General features: G+C 45.9%; 1 protein-coding gene across 1 annotated transcript in view; it reads left to right on the top strand.

Moving 5' to 3' along the window:
* Positions 1–24501, top strand: part of dnah9l (dynein, axonemal, heavy polypeptide 9 like) — a 91684-nt gene that overhangs the window by 2437 nt on the left and 64746 nt on the right. Inside the window, exons 9-52 of the mRNA XM_090224753.1 lie at positions 219–356; positions 505–566; positions 634–1006; positions 1521–1625; positions 1743–1934; positions 2231–2431; positions 2660–2995; positions 3096–3229; positions 3321–3441; positions 7248–7417; positions 7621–7843; positions 7962–8078; positions 8370–8456; positions 8653–8811; positions 8903–8986; positions 9148–9306; positions 9490–9735; positions 10022–10246; positions 11189–11280; positions 11363–11489; positions 12758–12946; positions 13060–13185; positions 13273–13380; positions 13497–13628; positions 13988–14148; positions 14298–14454; positions 14566–14711; positions 14798–14914; positions 15008–15146; positions 15217–15309; positions 16794–16988; positions 17064–17141; positions 17283–17415; positions 17536–17666; positions 17880–18028; positions 18114–18264; positions 18447–18578; positions 18706–18879; positions 19055–19259; positions 22060–22225; positions 23026–23128; positions 23211–23348; positions 23509–23610; positions 23719–23880. Coding sequence (XP_090080879.1) covers positions 219–356; positions 505–566; positions 634–1006; positions 1521–1625; positions 1743–1934; positions 2231–2431; positions 2660–2995; positions 3096–3229; positions 3321–3441; positions 7248–7417; positions 7621–7843; positions 7962–8078; positions 8370–8456; positions 8653–8811; positions 8903–8986; positions 9148–9306; positions 9490–9735; positions 10022–10246; positions 11189–11280; positions 11363–11489; positions 12758–12946; positions 13060–13185; positions 13273–13380; positions 13497–13628; positions 13988–14148; positions 14298–14454; positions 14566–14711; positions 14798–14914; positions 15008–15146; positions 15217–15309; positions 16794–16988; positions 17064–17141; positions 17283–17415; positions 17536–17666; positions 17880–18028; positions 18114–18264; positions 18447–18578; positions 18706–18879; positions 19055–19259; positions 22060–22225; positions 23026–23128; positions 23211–23348; positions 23509–23610; positions 23719–23880 — 6738 coding nt within the window. The remainder of the gene's footprint in view (positions 1–218; positions 357–504; positions 567–633; positions 1007–1520; positions 1626–1742; positions 1935–2230; positions 2432–2659; positions 2996–3095; positions 3230–3320; positions 3442–7247; positions 7418–7620; positions 7844–7961; positions 8079–8369; positions 8457–8652; positions 8812–8902; positions 8987–9147; positions 9307–9489; positions 9736–10021; positions 10247–11188; positions 11281–11362; positions 11490–12757; positions 12947–13059; positions 13186–13272; positions 13381–13496; positions 13629–13987; positions 14149–14297; positions 14455–14565; positions 14712–14797; positions 14915–15007; positions 15147–15216; positions 15310–16793; positions 16989–17063; positions 17142–17282; positions 17416–17535; positions 17667–17879; positions 18029–18113; positions 18265–18446; positions 18579–18705; positions 18880–19054; positions 19260–22059; positions 22226–23025; positions 23129–23210; positions 23349–23508; positions 23611–23718; positions 23881–24501) is intronic.

Below are 24501 nucleotides of genomic sequence, written 5' to 3'. Positions count from 1 at the left end.
AGCCCATCAAACCCTAACCATAGCTCTGACCCTTTACCCTAAACATAGCCCATCAAACCCTAACCATAGCTCTGACCCTTTACCCTAAACATAGCCCTGACCCGTTACCCTAAACATAGCCCATCAAACCCGAACCATAGCCCTGACTCAGTGGTTTCTGTTTGTTTGTGTGATTGTAAGAGCATAGTTTTCTACTCTCTGTGCCTATGCTCCTCCAGCTCCTCCAGATCTTTGGCACCCTCTTAGAGAGACCCAGGATCAACCAGCTGTTCTCCCCAAACTACAGCACCCTGCTGGGCATGTTCAACACTGAGATAGACCACTGCCAGATTATACTGGACCAGCAGAGAGAGCGGGTGAGAGACCAGGGAGGGAGGGAGAGTGGTGGAGGGAGGGGGAGAGAGGGAGGGAGCGAGAGAATGAGAGGAGAGAGAGGGAGTGAGAGGTTTTGAGAGTTTGCGGGTCTCTTCAGTCACACAGAGGTTTATTGTGGTTGTGTTCCAGTTGCGGTCGGGCTGTGTGGTCCTGAGTAAGAACATGCCACCGGTCGCTGGCAACCTGAAGTGGTCGCAGGAGCTACGAGACCGCATCCTGACTAACCGCAGCAACCTCAACCATCTCATACGCATGTAGGTCTGGTCTACAGACATATATACACACACACACACACACACACACACACACACACACACACACACACACACACACACACACACACACACACACACACACACACACACACACACACACACACACACACACACACTCGTTCTCTCTCATCCCGCCTCCCCCTCTGTCTTTGTGTCCCAGGCCACTGGGTTCTGCTGAGGCGGAGCAGGTTCTCCAGAAGTGTGAGAGGGTTCTAGAGGTTCTAGACCAGCACGATGAGGAGCTGTTCTCCGTGTGGACGGAGGGGTTGGAGGAACTGTGCAACACACACCTCCAGGAACCACTACTCACCTTGGATCAAGAGACAGGGCTGTTCCAGGTCAACTTCAGCCCTGCAGTAAGGTTCCCTAACCCCCTGACCCTTAGCCTGTGGTAGGACCTCTAGACCCTGACCCCTGACCCTAACTCCCAACCATGAACGCTAATTGTAACCTCTAGCTGTAAACCTCTATCCCTTGATCACTAACCTCCATCTATAATCATAACCCTAACCTTAACCACATTTCTCAACTCCCAAGCCCAAGTACTACTGCTGCCAGAGTAATGCTCTAGTCCAGGGGTAGACAACCATAGGCAACTGTAGGCCACCGATTTTTGTCAGAGCAGATGTTCGGGTGGCATAATTATAATAAATTGTACACTGCAAATTGACCGTGACTAAGCCTAAAAAGAGATTGTATTTGAAAATAACAATAATTTCATACCTTGAATTACATTGAGAGGTGATCACTTCTCTTTGATTAATTTGTGGGAATACTTGGGAACAGATTTCTTAAATCGAACACATTTTTAGCTGAATTCCTGTTGATTTTACAGTCTGTTTCGACTGTACCTGACTCCTTCTCTTCTAGCTGACTGCAGTGCTGAGGGAGGTGAAGTATCTGAGCATGTTGAAGAACCACAGCATCCCTAAAGCTGCTCTACACCTCTACTCCAAACGAGAGACACTCTATATGGTGGGTCTGTCTCCTAAACAGACACACACACACACACACACACACACACACACACACACACGCTGTGTTGTGTTAGCGTAGTGTGATGTTGTACATACAGTTTATTGTTTATTGCAGTACACCCAGACCTTGGCCCTGATAACCCAGTGGTACAATCGGCTGCACAGCACCATCCTGGCTGTGGAGCTGGGATTGGTTAAGGAGGAGATGGGCGGGACCAGACGGCAGCTGAAGCCCGCTCTCCTAGAACTGACCTGGAGTAGGGATGACCTGTTGGACTACATCCAGACCACACGAGACCTGGTGCAGGTAACACACACACACACATCTCTCTATCTCTCCTCCCGCTCCCCTCTCCTCACTATCCAGGATGTGTCCAGCAGGGTCCAGTCTAGTAAGGATAACGTTGAGGGCTTCCAATCTCTATTTCTCCTCTTCATGCCGCTATCACTCCTCTCTTCATCCATGTATCCCTCTCATCTTCATCCCTCTCTCCTCCCTCCCTTCATCCATCTGTCCTTCCCTTCTTCATCCATTTCTCCCTTTCCTCCCTTCGTCCATCTCTCCTCCCTTCATCCCTCTCTCCTCACCTCCCTTCCATATAGGACGTGTCCAGTAGAGTCCAGTCCAGTAAGGCTAATGTTGAGGCCATTCAGGCTCTGATGGGGAAGTTCAGTCACCAGGCCTTCATCACCAGGAAGACCAAGGGTTCTACCCTCCTCATCCTCACTGACATGGAGGAGAGCATCAGAAAACAGTACACACTCATCACCAACACAGGGGAGCAGATACACACACTGCTAAAGGTACACTCGCCGAAGATACACACACACTGTACACATGCATAGTCGTATAGAGACACAGACAAGTACACAAGAACACATCGCATGACATCCCTCTATCTCCCAATCCTCCCTCTATCTCTCTTTGTCTCTCCCTCTATCTTTCTCCCTCTCTCTCTCTCTCTCTCTCTCTCTCTCTCTCTCTCTCTCTCTCTCTCTCTCTCTCTCTCTCTCTCTCTCTCTCTCTCTCAGGAGAACCTTGCTCTGTTAGGAGTGTCAGCCCCAGACTGTGCCGAGTGGAGGTCCTACACTGACTATGTTGACCGCATGGTTTTAGCAGGGTTCTCCAGTGCGGTACGTTGTTCCCTACAATACCTGATCGAGAACACTGACCCCGCCCTTCGCATCGCACCGCTCTTCGAGGTCCAGCTGGTCCTCGACGCCAACGAGATGACCTTTGAACCCTCGCTGGACATCAGTCACCAGGGAAACTTCTATGACATCATCGACAAGATGGTGGGCGATATCACTAAGATGGCATCGTACATACCTCGCGTGGCCAAGCATAAACAGATGGACAACTATCAGGTAGAATAGATCTCACACACACACACACACACACACACTATCCAAATAATTTGATTAGCCTTTGAACCTTTCTCTTTTGGCCTTTGACCTCTCCCTCCAGTCTGACATAGACAGGATGGCCGACCTGTCAGAGCTGTGCCAGGTCATCAGAGGCCGTGCCCGGTCGACCATTTCTAAGGTCAGAGAGTACCAGGTGTCATTTTCCAGCTACCGCTACCTCTGGACAGATGACAGGTGAGTGTGTGAATAAATGTTGTGATCAAATGTGTGTCCTTCACAATGAAGCTTATTGTGGATCCTAATAAAGTATTTGGAATGTGTGCAGGTCAGAGTTCATGAGACAGTTCCTGCTGTATGGTCATGTCCTGAGCACAGAGGAGGCTGAGCTCTACGCAGACTATGAACTGGCCAAGAACCCACCCACACTGGACAACTTTAAAGAACAGGTAAGAGGCAGCCCCAGAGAGCTACACAGCTTTTAAGAGTTCCTCTTAATTAGCAGTAGGGGAGAGTGGGATAAGCCATTATTTTGCATTCAGCATCACTCCATCAAGGGAAATGTAGTATTCTTTTTATCAAAGACATCTACATATATTTCAGGATGTTGTGTATCCTTGGAAATAATCAGAATTCATGTAAACATGACAGTTTTGAAAACATAGCTTGTCCAAAAAAAAGTGGTATTTTGGCACAACTTACATAGGTTATAGGGTAAGTTGAGGCGGGGGACAGGGTAAGTTGAGGCGGGGGACAGGGTAAGTTTGGGCGGGGGACAGGGTAAGTTGAGGCGAGGGACAGGCTAAGTTGAGCCACCTACACATTTCTATACTGAATTAAATATTACCACTACCTTTTTAAAACGTATTATGCAAGAAAAGCCAGAGGAAACGCTTTAATGCGCAAATATTATCGAAGTGAACTTGGACATGACGATATGTTGTGTGGTTCTTCTACTACGACTCGGGAAAGCATACAGTTCATTAGGCTACAGATGAAATAAGTTATGGTGAACTTCAGAGGTTGGTGAATGTGCACGGTGATGAGCTTGATGTTCCTTTCCGATAAATGTTTAGGATCTTCGCTCATGACGTGATGATTGATGCTTGCCTGCCATTTGACAAATAAAAATAATCTTACTCTTTTGTCCATAATGTTCTCATAATTTAGGCTATACCCGCCCTGTATCTGCAAGATGTTGGCTAGAGTGCACATGGGAATTTAACCGTAAAAGGGATTGTTATGTGTATTACGTCATCACACACATCCACAAGTCAATTTGATAGAAACATCTCTGGTGGGAAAATGCATATACAGTGCCTTGCGAAAGTATTCGGCCCCCTTGAACTTTGCAACCTTTTGCCACATTTCAGGCTTCAAACATAAAGATATAAAACTGTATTTTTCAGCCCCTTTACTTTCAGTGCAGCAAACTCTCTCCAGAAGTTCAGTGAGGATCTCTGAATGATCCAATGTTGACCTAAATGACTAATGATGATAAATACAATCCACCTGTGTGTAATCAAGTCTCCGTATAAATGCACCTGCACTGTGATAGTCTCAGAGGTCCGTTAAAAGCGCAGAGAGCATCATGAAGAACAAGGAACACACCAGGCAGGTCCGAGATACTGTTGTGAAGAAGTTTAAAGCCGGATTTGGATACAAAAAGATTTCCCAAGCTTTAAACATCCCAAGGTGCACTGTGCAAGCGATAATATTGAAATGGAAGGAGTATCAGACCACTGCAAATCTACCAAGACCTGGCCGTCCCTCAACTTTCAGCTCATACAAGGAGAAGACTGATCAGAGATGCAGCCAAGAGGCCCATGATCACTCTGGATGAACTGCAGAGATCTACAGCTGAGGTGGGAGACTCTGTCCATAGGACAACAATCAGTCGTATATTGCACAAATCTGTCCTTTATGGAAGAGTGGCAAGAAGAAAGCCATTTCTTAAAGATATCCATAAAAAGTGTTGTTTAAAGTTTGCCACAAGCCACCTGGGAGACACACCAAACATGTGGAAGAAGGTGCTCTGGTCAGATGAAACCAAAATTGAACTTTTTGGCAACAATGCAAAACGTTATGTTTGGCGTAAAAGCAACACAGCTGAACACACCATCCCCACTGTCAAACATGGTGGTGGCAGCATCATGGTTTGGGCCTGCTTTTCTTCAGCAGGGACAGGGAAGATGGTTAAAATGCATGGGAAGATGGATGGAGCCAAATACAGGACCATTCTGGAAGAAAACCTGATGGAGTCTGCAAAAGACCTGAGACTGGGATGGAGATGTGTCTTCCAACAAGACAATGATCCAAAACATAAAGCAAAATCTACAATGGAATGGTTCAAAAATAAACATATCCAGGTGTTAGAATGGCCAAGTCAAAGTCCAGACCTGAATCCAATCGCAAATCTGTGGAAAGAACTGAAAACTGCTGTTCACAAATGCTCTCCATCCAACCTCACTGAGCTCGAGCTGTTTTGCAAGGAGGAATGGGAAAAAATGTCCGTCTCTCGATGTGCAAAACTGATAGAGACATACCCCAAGCGACTTACAGCTGTAATCGCAGCAAAAGGTGGCGCTACAAAGTATTAACTTGAGGGGGCTGAATAATTTTGCACGCCCAATTTTTCAGTTTTTGATTTGTTAAAAAAGTTTGAAATATCCAATAAATGTCGTTCCACTTCATGATTGTGTCCCACTTGTTGTTGATTCTTCACAATAAAATACAGTTTTATATCTTTATGTTTGAAGCCTGAAATGTGGCAAAAGGTCGCAAAGTTCAAGGGGGCCGAATACTTTCGCAAGGCACTGTAGTTTTTATGCAGATTTTTGAATATTCCCATGAAAATCTGTCGCCAATTGGATGGAAACCTAGCTTGTCTATCTTTATTTCCCAAACACAATTTTTGGTCTTTTAATCGTTTTAAGCATATTTTAACATGGGCTTAACATCTATTCAAACACTGTACGTTTTAAAAACACTTTTAACCTAGGCCAGGCCCTGTTGTTACCTCACATACCAGCAATAATGCCTTTCATTACGCTTGGGAAGAAAACCCTTCAGTTTGTTCAACTTGGCATTTACTCAACCATTGGCTCAACCTTTGGTTGAATTTAGCCCGTGGCCATTGGTTCAGCTCACCCCAAGTCAAACACGTTGGCTATATTAGCCCACAGCTACAAGGATGCACTTTCATGCTAGGTTTAGGACCTCATATTGAAGCTTATAGAGACCCCAACTGAGGTCCATGGTGTTTCATCTGTAGGAGATACATATCAAACATTGTAGTCATGACTTTTTCAACATGAATTTATGAATATTGAGAAATATTAACATTAATATTTTAAATATATCATTTTTGATTTGGCAAATGTGATATATACATACATGTTATACATATTATAATGAGCATACAAAAGTTCCAGGGTGGGGTCTCTGCTACTTTTAGAATCATGATACAATTTGTAAGCATTTACCAGCAGTGAATGTGAAAATGGATTCAAAATAGTTGCCCTCTGCTGGTGATTTGTGGTTCTGACTAGCGGGATTACAGCTACGACCAGAAGGGACTTTTTTTCCGTAGCAGGTTAGTAGAATTTATGCAGCAGGTTAGGATAATTAACGCGGTATGTTAGGAGACAGGTTACGGTTAGGGAAAGGGTTAGGGTTTGCTAAAATACTCTCCTAACCTGTTACAAAAAGTAACTTCCAGTTGTAGCTCTAGTCACAACCGTGATTTGCAGGATGTGGAATGATACAAGTAAAAAGAGGGCAGTGATTGGTTACATGATCTACTATGCCAATTTCTGTAGAAAATGGGCCATAACTTTAAAACTAGCAGAGATCCCACTCTGGGACTTTGATTTACCCGTAGAGTGTATGTTAAATAATATATTGAATAAACAAAAAAATATGTAGATATTTTGCATTCATAAATTCATGTTTAAAAAAAAATTGAAATCAAAAAGCATCAAAGCCTCATATGATACCAATGTTTTGCTTTGTAGAATCTACAGATGAAACATCATGGAGTCTTAAAGGAGGCCTGAGTAAAGCCAAAATGTCAGAAATATGCCAACTTTGATGAATTATTTCTCAATTATGCTTTTAGATACATATGTCAACAATCCTTGTGCCAATTCTATGGATAACATTTCATGAAAATAACATTTCCCCCAAATCATAGTATTTTTTTGTCTGGGTTTTGTGAGGAATCACTGTTTGAGTCTGGTACTTTCTGTTCTAGATCAGCCTGTTTGAGTCTCTATACGTGCGGGTCAGTAAGCTGGAGGACAGGAGAGTGTTCTGTGGCTGGCTGCAGCTGGACATCAAGCCCTTCAAACTGGCCCTGATGAACATCATCAAGAGGTGGAGCTGGATGTTCAAAGAGCACCTACTCAACCATGTCAATCAGAGGTGACACACACACACACACACACACACACACACACACACACACACACACACACACACACACACTTTTGTGATGTGCACTCAATTAAAAACACACACATAAATCTAAACATACACACAAACATCTATCTATTTACTGTGTCTCCCTCTTCTAATACACTGCATATCCCCTTTTCAACGTTCTCTCTCCATCTCTCTCCCCCCAGTGTGAGCGACCTGGCGTTGTTTGTCCAGAACACATCTTGTGGTCTGTCTAATAAGGTCTCAGACGGGGACTACGCTGGTCTGGTGGACATTATGGGTCATCTGATGGCCATACGGGACAGACAGATCAGTGCCGATCAACACTTCAAACCACTCAAGTCCACCACTGATCTACTCAAGACCTATGGACAGCAGCTACCTAGAAGTGTCTATACACAGCTGGAGGTAGACTACACACACACGCACGCACGCACACACGCACGCAAATGGAAGTACACACATCCCACCCAATGATCATCCTATGATGCCTATGATACCTTATAATGCCTTATAACCTGTGTAGGAGCTGCCTGAGAAGTGGAAGAGTCTGAAAAAGGTTGCATTTACAGTGAAACACGAGGTGGCCCCACTGCAGTCCAACGAGGTCTCCGTCATACGTAGGAAGTGTGTCCGCTTTGAGGTGAGGCGCGCGCGTGTGTGTGGGTGTCCAGTGTGAGGTTGTGTGTGTGATGGGTGTATTGTATCAGACACACACGATACCATCATGGAGGTCCCTTGCAGAGAGCTTAGCATATGCTGTGCAAACTGATCCGTCTGCTTTTCTGAATTATAGATGTTAGATAAACCTACCCGACTCTCACCCGACCTGACCACCACTTATATGCATCTAGCTAAATGTACTGCACATTGTAGCCTAGTCTAGCTAAACTGTATGTTTTGAAGAATTCTATGTACCTATATCATCTTACAGATCAAGCAGCATGAGTTCAGAGAGCAGTTTCTCTCGGAGGTCATCTTCAGAATAGACGTGGAGGAGCCTTATAAGCTGATTGACAAGGTTACCATCTCATATTCACGTAGTAGGAAGCTGAAGGAGGCAGGGGTTGAGGGGATTATGGGAGATGTAGTTTATTGAGTGGGGGAAAAGGCAGCCATTTCTTTACTTAGTCTATTGATATGCGAGGGCTGTTTGATATAGCTAGGTATGCACAATAGTTTTTTTAACAACTGTGTATCTTGGCTTGTGTGTGTAGTCTAACCGCGTTGTAGCAGTGTTGGAGGCAGAGATGCGTAAGCTCCAGGACACAGCTGATCTGTTCGAGGTCAGTTTCCCTGACTACAAGCAGCTCCGCCAGTGTCGCTCTGACATCATACTGGTCAAAGCTGTCTGGGACATGGTCATCTTCGTCAAGGTAAAAACCTCACTCTGATTGTAGCTGAAGTGAATGAGTTGTTTCTGTCTTTCTCTGATTTTCACTGTATTGTGCGTGATGTGTAACCCAGACCAGTATAGAAGACTGGACTAAGACCCCTTGGAAAGAGATTAACGTGGAGCAGATGGACATGGAGCTGAGGAGATTTGCTAAGGTGCTACATCCGTCACACATGCACACACACACTTCCATCTGACAGATTTAAGGGAAATATCACACCTTTATCTGAGTGTATGCTATCTGATGCTATTATATTTGTTGTGTGTGTGACTATAATGCCTGTGTACATTGTATATCATGTGAATGTGTGTGTAGGAGATGAAGACCCTGGATAAGGAGGTGCGTGTGTGGGATGTGTATCTGGGTCTGGAGTCGACGGTGAAGAACCTGCTGACGTCTCTTAGAGCGGTCAATGAGCTGCAGAACCCTGCCGTCAGAGAGAGACACTGGCAACAACTCATGAACACCACAGGGGTACAACACTCTCTCTCTCGTTATATACTTCCCTCCGATTTGTTATCTCTCTCATGTTGTCCATCTCTTACCATCTACAGTCGGGGAGAGGTCAATGGCCACTGGTCAGGAACCTCACCGGGGTACCACATTCTCTCTCTCTCTCTCTCTCACTGACCTTTGACCTCTCACCTCTGACCCCAGGTGCGGTTTGTGATGTGGGAGGGGACCACCCTGGGAGACCTACTGGAGCTGCAGCTCCACAGAGTGGAGGACGAGGTCAAAAACATAGTGGACAAGGCAGTCAAAGAGATGGCCATAGAGAAGGTGCTAGCTGAGATTACTCAGACGTGGAGTGTGATGGCGTTGTCTTATGAGAAGCACCCAAGTATAGAAACTCCACTGCTCAAGTCGGACGAAAACCTGATTGAGACGCTGGAAGACAACCAGGTGACCTACCACACAATCACAATTTAGTTTAGTCCCTCTCTCCGCTCACTCAGTTCCACTCCAGGGAATACTCATTGAATTTAGCAACAACAACAAAAAGTGCATTTCCTATTATTGCAGCCCGTTATCTCCTGAAGGGAAGAAAGTAAAACACTTAAGAGCAAAAACAACGGGGGAAAATTCCATAGATGTGAAAGGCCTCAAACTCCTTTGAAACCCCTTACTGTCTAACTACAGTACTATTTCATTGGCCTAATTCACATTTTCTTACCCGACCCCCTCCTAGGTGCAGCTGCAAAACATCCTGATGAGTAAGTATGTGGAGTACTTCCAGGCGGAGGTGAGTGGCTGGCAGAGGAGGCTAATGGTGGCAGACCTGGTCATCTCCGCCTGGATGTCTGTCCAGAGGACCTGGGCCCACCTCAACAGCATCTTCACCAACAGCCACGACATACGCTCTCAACTAGCCCGCGATGCCGAGCGCTTCCAGGGTATACACTCCGACTTCCAGGTAGACATACTGCATAAAACGCAACACACTAATCCTTGTGAGTCTGTATAAGACACACACGTGCGTCAATCTAAGTAACGTGACACAAAAATTCCCATCAAAATCCATCGTTTTTTTGGTTGTTGTTGTTGTTGTTGTATGGGCTGCGTCTCAATCCACCACGTCCGCTTATTTCGGCCTTCCGCATCAGCGGTGGAAGGTGGCCGAGGTACAGCGGTGTTTGTCACACCATGAGACATCCCGAGCGTTGTTCTTCTAGCGTCCCGAAAAACCTCTGTAGCGTCCGAGCGGTTTGGCCTATTATGACCACTCTATGGAGTTCGCCATTTTGCTATACGACCCCCAGAGGGGGTCACAGGACTCGTCTGAAGGTAACTTATACAAGCAAATGGAAGTATGGAAGTCGATTTGTCCCCCTCCCCCCCGAAATAAATCCTGAGCTTTCTTATATCTTCTAGATATAGGACATTTCAAACTCTTTATTTTTTGACTTTTTTTGTGAATGTTTTATTCACAATGGGCTATAGTGTAATACATGCCAAATTCTGTATTTGATCAAATGCATTTTAAATATTTGTTGTAAGGCCTAAAGGGGTCCTAAAATTCAAAATCAAATATCTAAATGATCCATGGTGACCATCTTAAAACAATTCCATATGTTAGCTTAGTACACACACACACACACACACACACACACACACACACACACACACACACACACACACACACACACAGCAACAACAGACGGTCTCAACTAGTGCACAACACAGAGATGTTCCAGCAGGCATACACTCTGACTTCCAGGTAACACACGCACACTTCTGCACCCACACACTACCAGAACAAACGTTCCTCAAACACAAATCCACCATTCTGTTGTACAATGGTGACAGTGAATAAGGCTTGTAATGACTTGATTCTGTATGTGATGTGATGAAACAGAACATGATGACAGAGGTTGTCCAGACCCGTAACGTGGTGGAGGTCACCAACCAACCTGGCTTCCTGGAGAAACTAGAGGCTCTGCAGCAAAGGTGTGTGTGTGTGTGCGTGAATGCAGTTGGATTTGCATGTGTGTGTGTGTGTCTGTACTAACTCTACTGTCTCTCCCCCCAGGCTGTCAGTGTGTGAGAAGGCCCTGGCTGAGTATCTGGAAACCAAAAGACTGACGTTCCCTCGGTTCTACTTTGTCTCCGCTACAGACCTACTGGAGATCGTCTCCAAGGGAACACAGCCCAAACAGGTGAACATCACTCACCTGCTTTTTAATTTGAATATACAGTATACTGCATGAAATACACTAGATGGCCAAAATCATGGGCATTAATATGGAATTGGTCCCCCCTTTGCTACTATAACAGCCTCCACTCTTCTGGGAAGGCTTAGCCTCCACTCTTCTGGGAAGGCTTTCCACTACATGTTGGAACATTGCTGTGGGACTTGCTTCCATTCAGCCACAAGAGCGTTAGTAAAGTCGGGCACTGATGCTGGGCGATTTAGGCCTGGCTCGCAGTCTGCGTTCCAATTCATCCCAAAGGTATTGGATGGGGTTGAGGTCAGGGCTCTGTTCAGGCCAGTCAATTTCTTCCACACCAATCTTATACAAATAATTTCTGTATGGACCTTGTTTTGTTCACAAGGGCATTCTCATGGTGAAACAGGAAAGGGCATTCCCAAACTGTTGCCACAAAGTTGGAAGCATAGAATCATCTATAATGTTATTGTATGCTGTAGCGTTAAGATTTCCCTTCATTGAAACTAAGGGGCCTAGCCCGGATCATGGAAAACAGCCCCAGATCATTATTCCTTTACAATTGGCACTATGCATTGGGGCAGGTAGTGTTCTACTGGCATCCGCCAAACCCAGATTTGTCTGTCAGACTGCCAGTTGAAGCGTTATTCATCACTCCAGAGAACCCGTTTCCACTGCTCCAGAGTCCGAGCGGTTTGGGGAGCTTTACACTACTCCAGCCAACGCTTGGCATTGCGCATGATGATCTTAGGCTTGTGTGCTTCCGCTCAGCCATGGGAACCTATTTCATGAAGCTCACGACTAACAGTTACTGTGCTGCCGTTGCTTCCAGAGGCCGTTTGGAACTAGGTAGTGAGTGTTGTAACGAAGACAGACGATTCTCACGTGCTACGCACTTCAGCACTCTTCGAGGGCTGAGCTGTTGTTGCTCCTAGACTTTTCCACTTCGCAATAACAGCACTTACAGTTGACTGGGACAGGTCTAGCAGGGCCGAAATTTGACAAACTGACTTGAAACGGGGGTATCCTGTGACGGTGCAACGTTGAACGTCACTGAGCTCTTCAGTACGGGCCATTCTACTGCCAATGTTTCCCTATGGGGATGGCATGGCTGTGTGCTCGATTGTATACACCTGTCAGCAACGGGTGTGGCTGAAATGGCCCAATCCGCTAATTTGAAGGGGTGTCCACACACCTACTTTTTGCCATTTTGTGTACGATGATGATGGTGGTGGTGTGTGTTTTGATGTGTGACCCAGGTTACCAGGCACCTGTTGAAGCTGTTTGATAACGTGGCGGACCTTCGCTTCCGAGACTCAGAGAAAGAGGGAGAGGAGGGAGAAAAGAAAGCGGGAGAGGAGGATGAGGGGGAGGCAGTTGCCATAGGAATGTACAGTAGAGAAGGGGAGTACGTACCCTTCTCCAAACCCTGCATCTGCCAAGGACAGGTAGGAACACCTTTGTGTGTGCTAGTGTGCGTGTGTGCGTGTGTGTGTGTGCGTGTGTGTGTGTGTGTGTGTGTGTGTGTATGTCTGACGTATATATGTCTGTGTATCTGTAGGCAGAGTGCTGGCTGAGTGAACTTGAGCGGACAATGCGCTCTACTGTCCAGAGGGAGATCCAAGAAGCTGTCGCTGCTTATGAGGACAAACCCAGAGACCAGTGGCTGTTTGACTATCCAGCACAGGTGTGTGTGTGTGCGTCGTCCCCAAACTCACCACTGCACTCAAAAGCTTTGCTGCCAAACAAAAATGTGTTGTCCTCCTCTGCCAAGGTTGGTCTGACTGGCAGCCAGGTGTGGTGGGCAACAGACGTGGGTATCGCCTTTGAGAGGGTGGAGGAGGGCTTTGAGACTGCCCTGAAGGACTACAACAGAAAGCAGGTACACACACACACACACACGTCTGTGATATATCGCCCAGTTGAACTAAGTCTCTTATACACAAAATTGTTATTTTGTGGTTATGTGATGGTTATCTGATGGTTGTACGTTGGTAGATCACCCAGCTGAACTCCCTGATCCACATGCTCCTGGGAGACCTGACTCCAGGTGACAGACAGAAGATCATGACCTTGTGCACCATCGACGTGCACGCTCGCGACGTGGTCGCCAAGCTCATAGCACAGAAGGTAATATAACCACTGCCCTCAGATCACAATTCACTTTTATAAAAGGTGAATAAACATAAAATAACCACTGCTCTGAGATCAGATTTACATGCTCTAATCATTTAACGTTTACATTTTAGTCATTTAGCAGACACTCTTAACCAGAGAGACTTAAAGAGAGCAATTAGGGTTAAGTGCCTTGCTCAACGGCTCATCACTTCGTCAGCTCTGGGATTTGAACCAGCAACCTTTCAGTTACTGGCCCAACGCTCTAACCGCTAGGCTACCTGCATCTTTCACAGGACTATGAAAGAGTCGCTCTTAGATGCTGTTTAGGCTGGGTTAATAACAAATTGACTCTTGGGGGTTTGGTTTCCTAGGTGACAACGGGGCAGGCGTTTGCATGGCTGTCCCAGCTGCGCCATCGTTGGGATGACGTGACGAGACACTGTTACATCAACATCTGTGATGCTCAGTTCCAGTTCTCATATGAGTACCTGGGCAATACCAACCGACTGGTCATCACTCCACTCACTGACAGGTACTCACACATGCAGGCATCAACTCTTCATACACATGCTATAACACTCTAAACTAGTTTACCCACCTTTTGCGGGAAAAATGCATTTAAAGTATAAGGAGCGTTACTTTACCCACCTCTCTCTCTCTCTCTCTCTCTTTTCTCCCCAGGTGTTACATCACTCTGACCCAGTCTCTCCACCTGACGATGAGTGGCGCCCCCTCTGGTCCAGCAGGCACTGGGAAGACTGAAACCACCAAGGACCTGGGCCGCTCCTTAGGCATCATGGTCTATGTATTCAACTGCTCCGAACAGATGGACTACAAGGTAGGTATTCACAAACTGGTAGAGCCGTGTGGATACACTGTTTTTGGTTCTAACATAATCTGCGTTTGTGTGCTTCCGAATCCCCAGTTTCTTTCACCACCTCTTCTGTAGTCCATAGGGAACATCTATAAAGGCCTGGCCCAGACGGGTGTGTGGGGCTGTTTTGATGAGTTCAACAGGATCTCCGTGGAGGTGCTATCTGTGGTGGCAGTACAGGTCAAAACCATACAGGACGCCATCAGGAACAAGAGACAGAGGTGAGGGACTCCTAGCTAACTAATGGAATGAAACAAATCCAAGAGGCTTTGTGTCTTTCGCTAAGATTTGTGTTCCTGCTTGTCAGGTTCCATTTCCTGGGTGAGGAGATCGAGCTGAGGCCGACCGTAGGGATTTTTATCACTCTGAACCCAGGCTACGCTGGGAGAACTGAACTACCAGAGAACCTCAAGGCCTTGTTCAGGTCACACACACACACACACACACACAGGCTGAATTGCAAATCGACCCACTCCATCTCTCCCTTCAGTCTGAATGTTCACACTCTCCAATCTAGGCCGTGTGCGATGGTGATTCCTGACTACGAGTTGATCTGTGAGATCATGCTGGTTGCTGAGGGATTCATCGATGCTCGCCTGCTCGCACGCAAGTTCATCAGCCTGTACACACTCTGCAAGGAGCTGCTCTCTAAACAGGTACAAACAAGCAAACAAACAAATACACAAAGAAACACTAATACTGTGTAATACTGCTCATGTGTTGTAGGACCACTATGACTGGGGCCTCAGGGCCATCAAGTCAGTGCTGGTGGTGGCTGGATCACTGAAGAGAGAAGACAGAAGCAGACCAGAAGAACAGGTAACACAGTGTTTATCAACCAGGGCGTCTTCCCCTAATGACCATACTATAGACGCTATATTGGTGTCCCTATATTCCTGTCTGTCTCTGTAGGTCTTCATGATGTCCCTATCTTTCTGTCTGGGTCTATAGGTCTTCATGATGTCCCTATATTCTCATCTGTCTCTATAGATCCTGATACAGTATGTCCCCATATTCCTGTCTGTCTCTATAGATCCTGATAAAGTATGTCCCTATATTCCTGTCTGCCTCTATTGATCCTGATACAATATGTCCCTATATTCCTGTCTGTCTCTATAGATCCTGATACAGTATATCCCTATATTCCTGTCTGTCTCTATAGATCCTGATACAGTATGTCCCTATATTCCTGTCTGTCTCTACAGGTCTTCATGATGTCCCTATATTTCTGTCTGTCTCTGTAGGTCTTCATGATGTCCCTATATTTCTGTCTGTCTCTATAGGTCTTCATGATGTCCCTATATTTCTGTCTGTCTCTATAGGTCTTCATGATGCCCCTATATTTCTGTCTGTCTCTACAGGTCTTCATGATGTCCCTATATTCTTGTCTGTCTCTATAGGTCTTCATGATGTCCCTATATTTCTGTCTGTCTCTATAGGTCTTCATGATGTCCCTATATTCTCCGTCTGTCTCTGTAGGTCTTCATGATGTCCCTATATTCTTGTCTGTCTCTATAGGTCTTCATGATGTCCCTATATTCTCGTCTGTCTCTGTAGGTCTTCATGATGTCCCTATATTCTTGTCTGTCTCTATAGGTCTTCATGATGTCCCTATATTCTCGTCTGTCTCTGTAGATCTTCATGATGTCCCTATATTTCTGTCTGTCTCTATAGGTCTTCATGATGTCCCTATATTCTTGTCTGTCTCTATAGGTCTTCATGATGTCCCTATATTTCTGTCTGTCTCTATAGGTCTTCATGATGTCCCTATATTCTTGTCTGTCTCTGTAGGTCTTCATGATGTCCCTATATTCCTGTCTGCCTCTATTGATCCTGATACAGTATGTCCCTATATTCCTGTCTGCCTCTATTGATCCTGATACAGTATGTCCCTATATTCCTGTCTGTTTCTATAGATCCTGATACAGTATGTCCCTATATTCCTGTCTGTCTCTATAGAACCTGATACAGTATGTCCCTATATTTCTGTCTGTCTCTATAGATCCTGATACAGTATGTCCCTATATTCTTGTCTGTCTCTATAGATCCTGATGCAGTATGTCCCTATATTCCTGTCTGTCTCTATAGATCCTGATACAGTATGTCCCTATATTCCTGTCTGTCTCTATAGATCCTGATACAGTATGTCCCTATATTCCTGTCTGTCTCTATAGAACCTGATACAGTATGTCCCTATATTCTTGTCTGTCTCTATAGATCCTGATACAGTATGTCCCTATATTCCTGTCTGTCTCTATAGATCCTGATACAGTATGTCCCTATATTCCTGTTTGTCTCTATAGGTCCTGATGCGAGCGTTGAGGGACTTTAACCTTCCCAAAATAGTGACCAGTGACGTCCCTATATTCCTGGGTCTGATCAGTGACCTGTTTCCCCAGCTGGATGTCCCCAGGAAGAGAGACCCAGAGCTGGAGACAGCTGTACGACAGTCAGTCAGCGAACTACACCTGCAGCCTGAGGAAAACTTTATACTCAAGGTATAGCAATGAAATTAAATGTACCGTCTGCACACTGTTTGCCTTTAACTCCCCCCTCCCCCTTTTTCTCACTAGGTGACTCAGTTGGAGGAGCTGCTGGCTGTCAGACACTCCGTGTTTGTAGTAGGGGGACCTGGGACGGGGAAGAGCCAGGTAGACTCACTAACAAACACATTCACACAAATGAATCGAAGCCAACCGTATTAGAATGTCCTCCATGTAACCCCAAAGCATTTCGTATGTCAACGTTATGTCTTTGAGGTTTTTAACGTGTGGTCATTTGTGGTTGGACAGATTTTGAAGACCCTCCACAGAACGTATGCTAATCTGAGGATGAAGCCTGTGTGGCACGACATCAACCCTAAAGCTGTGACCACAGACGAACTGTTTGGCTATCTACACCCTGCTACCAGAGAATGGAAGGACGGTCTGTGGTCTGCACACACACACACACACACACACACACACACACACACAGACAGACAGTGTGGAGACTTGCTGTTCGGGTTTGGTCAATGTTGATTACATTTATTTTTTGTCGTATTAGGCCTGTTCTCCTCCACTATGAGGGAGCTGACACGACAGGTGGGCCATGACGGGCCCAAGTGGATTGTTCTGGATGGAGACATAGACCCCATGTGGATAGAATCCCTCAACACTGTCATGGATGACAACAAGGTACGTGTGTGTGTGTGTGTGTGTGTGTGTCTCTCTGTCTCGTTCCTTTCTCTTTCTCTCCATCTGTCGGTGCTGACCTATCTTTCTCCTGCTCTCTCACTGCCACCTCTCTCTCCCCGTGTCTTTCTTTTATGGTGCTGAATACTCTCTCCCCTCTCTTTCTCTCTCTCCCCTGATCTCTCTCTATCTCTCTCTCTCTCGCTCTCTCTCTAGGTGTTAACCTTGGCCAGTAATGAGCGTATCAGTCTATCTTCCTCCATGCGTCTGCTTTTTGAGATCAGCCATTTGAGAGCGGCAACCCCAGCCACAGTCTCCCGCGCCGGGATACTATACGTCAATCCACAAGACCTGGGCTGGAGCTCGTCAGTACACACACCCATGCAGGGACAAGCACTCACACACACACACATATGACTGCCCACTCTCACAATGTATTCTGGCCCTCAGGTACGTGACAAGTTGGATTGACACCAGGCTGGCCCAATCAGAGCGAGCCAACTTGACCATCCTGTTTGACAAGTATGTCCCCTACTGCCTGGAGCAGGTCCGCTGTAACCTCAAGACCATCACTCCTATACCTGAGAACAGCATGGTGCAGGTAACACACACGCTGCTGTCCAGTCAGACACTGTGTTCTCTGTCCGCTGTCCAATCAGACACTGTGTTCTCTGTCCGCTGTCCAATCAGACACTCTGTTCTCTGTCTGCTGTCCAATCAGACACTCTGTTCTCTGTCTGCTGTCCAATCAGACACTCTGTTCTCTGTCTGCTGTCCAATCAGACGCTCTGTTCCTTGTTGGACTGCCTGCTGACAGAAGACAACACTCCTCCTGACTCTCCCAGGGAACTCTATGAGATCTACTTTGTCTTCGCCTGCGTCTGGGCCTTTGGAGGAGCTCTGTTCCAGGACCACGTGAGTGTTTGTGTTCCGTGTGTGTGTGTGTGTGTGTGTGTGTGTGTGTGTGCTCTCTGTCAGTGCCAGCAACCCATGTAACTCTACCTCAGCTAATATTTCTCTGCTCATTCATTGTCTTTTCCAGTTGATCGACTATCGCGCCGAGTTCAGTCGCTGGTGGTCGAAAGAGATGAGAGCGGTGAAGTTCCCCTCGCAGGGCACAGTGTTCGACTATTTCATAGACTCCGACACTAAGAAGTTCAGTCCCTGGATTGAGAGGACGCCCCGGTTTGAGCTGGAGCCTGATGTCCCCTTACAGGTCTGTACTTGTTTCTGCTCCCTTTAGAGAAGTGTACTTATTCTAAATCTCTCTGCATGCCTTTCATTACAGCAGTATGTGCGTGTGAATTTGTGACGTGAGTGTATGTAATGTCTGCATGTCTATTTCTGACACGTGTGTGTGTGTGTGTGTGTGTGTGTGTGTGTGTTTCCAGACGGTGCTAGTCCACTCGGCAGAGACCATCTGTCTGACGTACTTCATAGACCTGCTGCTGCAGAGAGGCAAGCCTGTGATGTTGGTGGGGAACGCTGGAGTAGGGAAGACCATCCTGGTCTCTGATAAAGTAGCCAAGCTACAGGAGGACTACATGGTGGCTAAAGTCCCCTTTAACTACTACACCACCTCGGCTATGCTACAGCGTGAGTCACCAGTGGCCATTGTCCGTCACTGTATGCCGTAGTTGGAGTTATACCGGCCTGGTTCCATTTCAATTACTAGACCCACTTATTAGAGGGCAACCCAGGGATGGAACCAAACCAATCTCTGCCCTCAAGAACTGATTCAGTATCAGCCCTCGTACTTCACTGGTGATTCTAGTGTGCCACATTTTAATGGATATGATGTTTAAAAGCCCCTAGAGTTGATGTCCAAAAATCCAATTAGCATAAAACAAAAATCCCCATCAAAATACATCCGTTTAAGCATCGAGTCGATGGATTACATGCGCTGACCAACTGGCAAGTGTCTTCACTGCCATTTTCAACCTCTCCCTGTCTGAGTCTGTAATACCAACATGTTTCAAGCCGACCACCATAGTCCCTGTGCCCAAGAACACTAAGGTAACCTGCCTAAGTGACTACTGACCCGTAGCACTCACGTCTGTAGCCATGAAGGGCTTTGAAAGGCTGGTAATGGTTCACATCGACACCATTGTCCCACTCCAATTTACATACCGCCCCAACAGATCCAGCAATCTCTATTGCACTCCACACTGCCCTTTCACACCTGGACAAATGGAACACCTATGTGAGAATGCTGTTCATTGACTACAGCTCAGCGTTCAACACCATAGTGATCTCAAAGCTCATCACTAAGCTAAGGACCCTGGGACTGAACACCTCCCTATGCAACTGGATTCTGAACTTCCTGACGGGCCGCCGTCATGTGGTAATGGTAGGTAACAACATATCTGCCACACTGATCCTTAACATGGGGGGCCCCTCAGGGGTACGTGCTCAGTCCCCTCATGTACTAACTCCTTCACTCATAACTGCACGGCCAGGCACAACTCCAACACCATCATTTAAGTTTGCTGATGACACAACAGTGGTAGGCCTGATCACCAACAACAGCGAGACAGCATATAGGGAGGAGGTCAGAGACCTGGCCATGTGGTGCCAGGACAACAACCTCTCCCTCAACGTGATCAAGACTAATGAGACGATTGTCGACTACAGGAAAAGGAGGACCGAGCACGCCCCCAATCTCATCGACTGGGCCGTAGTGGAGCAAGTTGAGAGCTTCAAGTTCCTTGGTTTCCACATCACCAACAAACTAACATGGTCCAAGCACACCAAGACAGTCATGAAGAGGGCATGACAAAACCTATTCCCCCTCAGGAGACTGAAACGACTTGTCATGGGTCCCCAGATCCTCAAACGGTTCTACAGCTGCACCATCGAGAGCATCCTGACTGGTTCTTTCACTGCCTGGTATGGCTACTGCTCAGCCTCCAACCGTAAGGCACTACAGAGGGTAGTGCATATGGCGCAGTACATCACTGGGGCCAAGCTTCCTGCCATCCAGGACCTCTATACCAGGCGGTGTCAGAGGAAGGTCCTAAAAATTGTCAAAGACTCCAGCCTCCCTAGTCATAGACTGTTCTCTCTGCTAGCGCAAGGCGAGCGGTACTGGAGCGCCAAGTCTAGGTCCAAGAGGCTTCTAAACAGTTTCTACCCCCAAGCCATAAGATTACTGAACATCTAATCAAATGGCTACCCAGACTACTTGAAACCTGGCACCATCCCTACGGTGAAGCATGGTGGTGGCCGTATCATATTGTGGGGATGTTTTTCAGTGGCAGGGACTGGGAGACTAGTCAGGATCGATGGAAAGATGAACCGAGCAAAGTGTAAGAAAGATCTTTGATGAAAACCTGCTCCAGAGCGCTCAGGACCTCACACTTGGGCGAAGGTTCACCTTTCAACAGGACAACGACCCTAAGTACACAGCCAAGACAATTCAGGAGTGGCTTCAGGACAAGTCTCTGAATGTCCTTGAGTGACCCAGCCAGAGCTCAGACTTGAACCCGATCGAAAATCTCTGGAGAGACCTGAGAATAGCTGTGCAGCGATGCTCCCCATCCAACCTGACAGAGCTTGAGAGATTCTGCAGAGAAGAATGTGAGAAACTCCCCAAGTACAGGTGTGCCAAGCTTGTAGCGTAATACCCAAGAAGACTCGATGCTGTAATTGCTGCAAAGGTGCTTCAACAAAGTACTGAATAAAGGGTCTGAATACTTACTTAAATGTGATATTTCAGGTTTTTGCAAACATTTCTACAAACCTTTTTTTGCTTTGACGTTATGGGATATTGTGTGTAGATTGAGGTGGATAAAAAAAAAATATATATATATATAATCCATTTAGAATAAGGCTGTAATGTAACAAAATGTGGAAAAAGTCAGGAGGTCTGAATACTTTCCGAATGCACCGTACATGGAAGTAGTATGTGCCCCCCCAAAATACGAGTAAAAATAGATGATCATTTCTTATCTCTCAGATATAGGACAGACACTTCAAAACACTTCCTTTTGATACATTTTTTACTCTGATTTGCCATGAATGAATGGGGTGACAGGTAGCCTGGTGGTTAGAGCGTTGGGTGGATCAGAAAATATATATATATGTTATTCATACGTTTCTATGGGCTAGATCCAGTAAGACCAAATTCAATGTTTAATCAAATATATGTTTTTATATATTTAGCTTTTTATACCTACAGTACAGGGGTCCTACCATTCAAAATCAAACAGCAGAAGTATCCATGGTCCGACCATTTTAAAACAATTCCGTATGTTAGCGTAGTAGAACGCCCACCTGAACGGCTATAATTCTGCTGCCTATAAGTGGCATAATGTGATGTGTGTGTGTGTGTGTGTGTGTGTGTGTGTGTGTGTGTGTGTGTGTGTGTGTGTGTGTGTGTGTGTGCGCACTGCAGGTGTGTTAGAGAAGCCTCTAGAGAAGAAGGCAGGGCGTAACTATGCTCCTCCTGGAACCAAGAAACTCATCTACTTCATAGATGACCTCAACATGCCTGAGGTGGATGTGTATGGTACTGTCCAGCCACACACACTCATACGCCAGCACCTGGACTACAGCCACTGGTGAGAGGACACACACATACATACACGCACGCACGCACACTCAAACATCATCATGTGCTGTTAAGGGAATTTTTGTCTATAATGACTAATTATGTATACATTTCAATCAGGATGTACTAATCAGAATACAATTATGGTACTGTATATGTACTAATCAAAATACTAAATATTACTGTATATGTATGAATTTTCTTATCTGATCCCAGTACTGAAGTGAATGTGGTCTGGAGTTTAGTAACAATGACAGTCTGTTCATTGGTACAAATGAATCAGACTGGCTAGAATGCTTATCTACACAAGAAACCCTTGACTCGTAAATTATATTAAATTGGTAGGGAGGCGGATGTGGGAAGGCTTGAGAACACAGCCTTGGTACTGGAACGGAGGTGTGCGAACGTGGGCAAAAGTTGTTCCTTTGTACAAATGAATGAACTCCAGATGGCAGGGACGGACTATCTCCAGACTGTCTAGAATGCTTATCTACACTGACCTTGGCTTCAGGTGAGGAGGGAAGGCTTGAACTATAGGGCCTTTCTACCAGTGTCAAGAATAGACGGAACATTAGAAAACGCTGACGTCATTTTCAGTTTATAACCTGTGGTAAAATGTGCATGTACCGAGTACTCTCTTGAATTAAACGCTGTTACCTGACTTTTAAGACCGGGGCTCTGTCCATTCTTATAAATTAAGGGTCTTACAAACCCTTCGAATGCATTGACAGAGTATTTCATTCTGATTGGGAAATAATACAGAGGAATTTAGAATTCCTTCAACATGTGCGTGTTTATGTGGTCTTTCAGGTACGACAGACAGAGGCTGGTGCTGAAAGAGATCCATAACTGTCAGTACATCACCTGTATGAACCCTACAGCAGGGAGCTTCTCAGTCAACCCCAGACTACAGGTAACACACATATACAGTCGACTCTAGACAACAGCAACACACACACAGGCTAACCTCTCTCTCCTCGCTCTCTCTCTCTCAGAGGCATTTCTCAGTGTTTGCGGTTCATTTCCCTAGCGCTGAGGCGCTAGCCACCATCTTCACTAGCATCCTGTCAGCCCATTTCCTCCAGGGGGGCTTCAGCTATGGTGTCTCGCGCTCAGTAGGAACACTAATACAGGTATGCGTCAGTCTGTCTGTCTATCTGATTATCTGCCTGCCTGCCTGTCTGTCTACCTGTCTGCCAAGTCTGTCTGTGTCTCTTTCAGTCTGTCTGTCTGTCAATCAATCTACTTTCCTCCTCCCTCCCTCCATCCATTTTTGTCTTTCTCCTCCTGCAGGCAGCCATCTGTCTCCATCAGAAGGTCAGTCAGAACTTCCTCCCCACGGCCATACGCTTCCACTATATCTTCAACCTGAGGGATCTCTCCAACATCTTCCAGGTAGCACACACACACATTGAAAAAACATCATCGTCATCATCAATCTTCATCAATGTGGATTCATGCCTCTCTCTCTCGCTCTTTATCTACGTCTCCCTCTCTGTGTAGGGTATTCTGTTTGCCCTGCCAGATTGTGTGCGTTACCCCATAGACCTTGTCCATCTGTGGCTCCATGAGTCGTCCCGGGTTTACTCTGACAAACTGATGGAGGAGAAGGATGTGGAACTCTTCAACAAGATTCTACTGGACACTGGCAAGAGATACTTTGAGGTGAGAGACATGTGGCAGCCATCTGATGGGGTTGTTACAAACAAGACTGCTTGACATACGACTTGCTACTCTCTTTACTTCATTCACTCATATTTACATATTGTTTCTCTCTGAAATTGCTCATAGTAAAGTGATCCATATGGCCTTTACACATCCAGTGCATTCGGGAAGTATTCAGACCCCTTCACTTTTTCCACATTTTGTCACGTTACAGCCCTTTTCTAGAATAGTTTAAATCAATCTGCACAACCTCGTAATGACTAAGTACTGAGTAAAGGGTCTGAATACGTACGTAAATGTGATATTTCAGTTAAATGTTTTATACATTTGCAAAAAAAATAGTTTTTTTGCATTGTCATTATCAGTGGCAAAAAAAAGGTGGGATGCATGCTAGCAAAGCCACGACACAACACTAAACAATATATGAATTTCACTAAAACGGTGACAAACTGTGCCCACAAACTGTTCGGGCCTACATAAAGATGTCCCAACAACAGCAGTCCCAACACCTTACCACTGCTACACCTGACAGCGAAACAGTTCATTCAGCCTCACTTACTGCCTTTAAAAAAACATAGCTGTCTTGCTTAAACAAACGTGGTTTCTACTGACAATTGAGAT

This window comes from Oncorhynchus mykiss, chromosome 28, assembly GCF_057628025.1.
Source record: "Oncorhynchus mykiss isolate SJ-2025 chromosome 28, ASM5762802v1, whole genome shotgun sequence".
Taxonomy (NCBI): Eukaryota; Metazoa; Chordata; class Actinopteri; order Salmoniformes; family Salmonidae; genus Oncorhynchus; species Oncorhynchus mykiss.
Note: the sequence above shows the minus strand (reverse complement) of the source record. Positions and strands in the feature narration are given on the sequence as shown.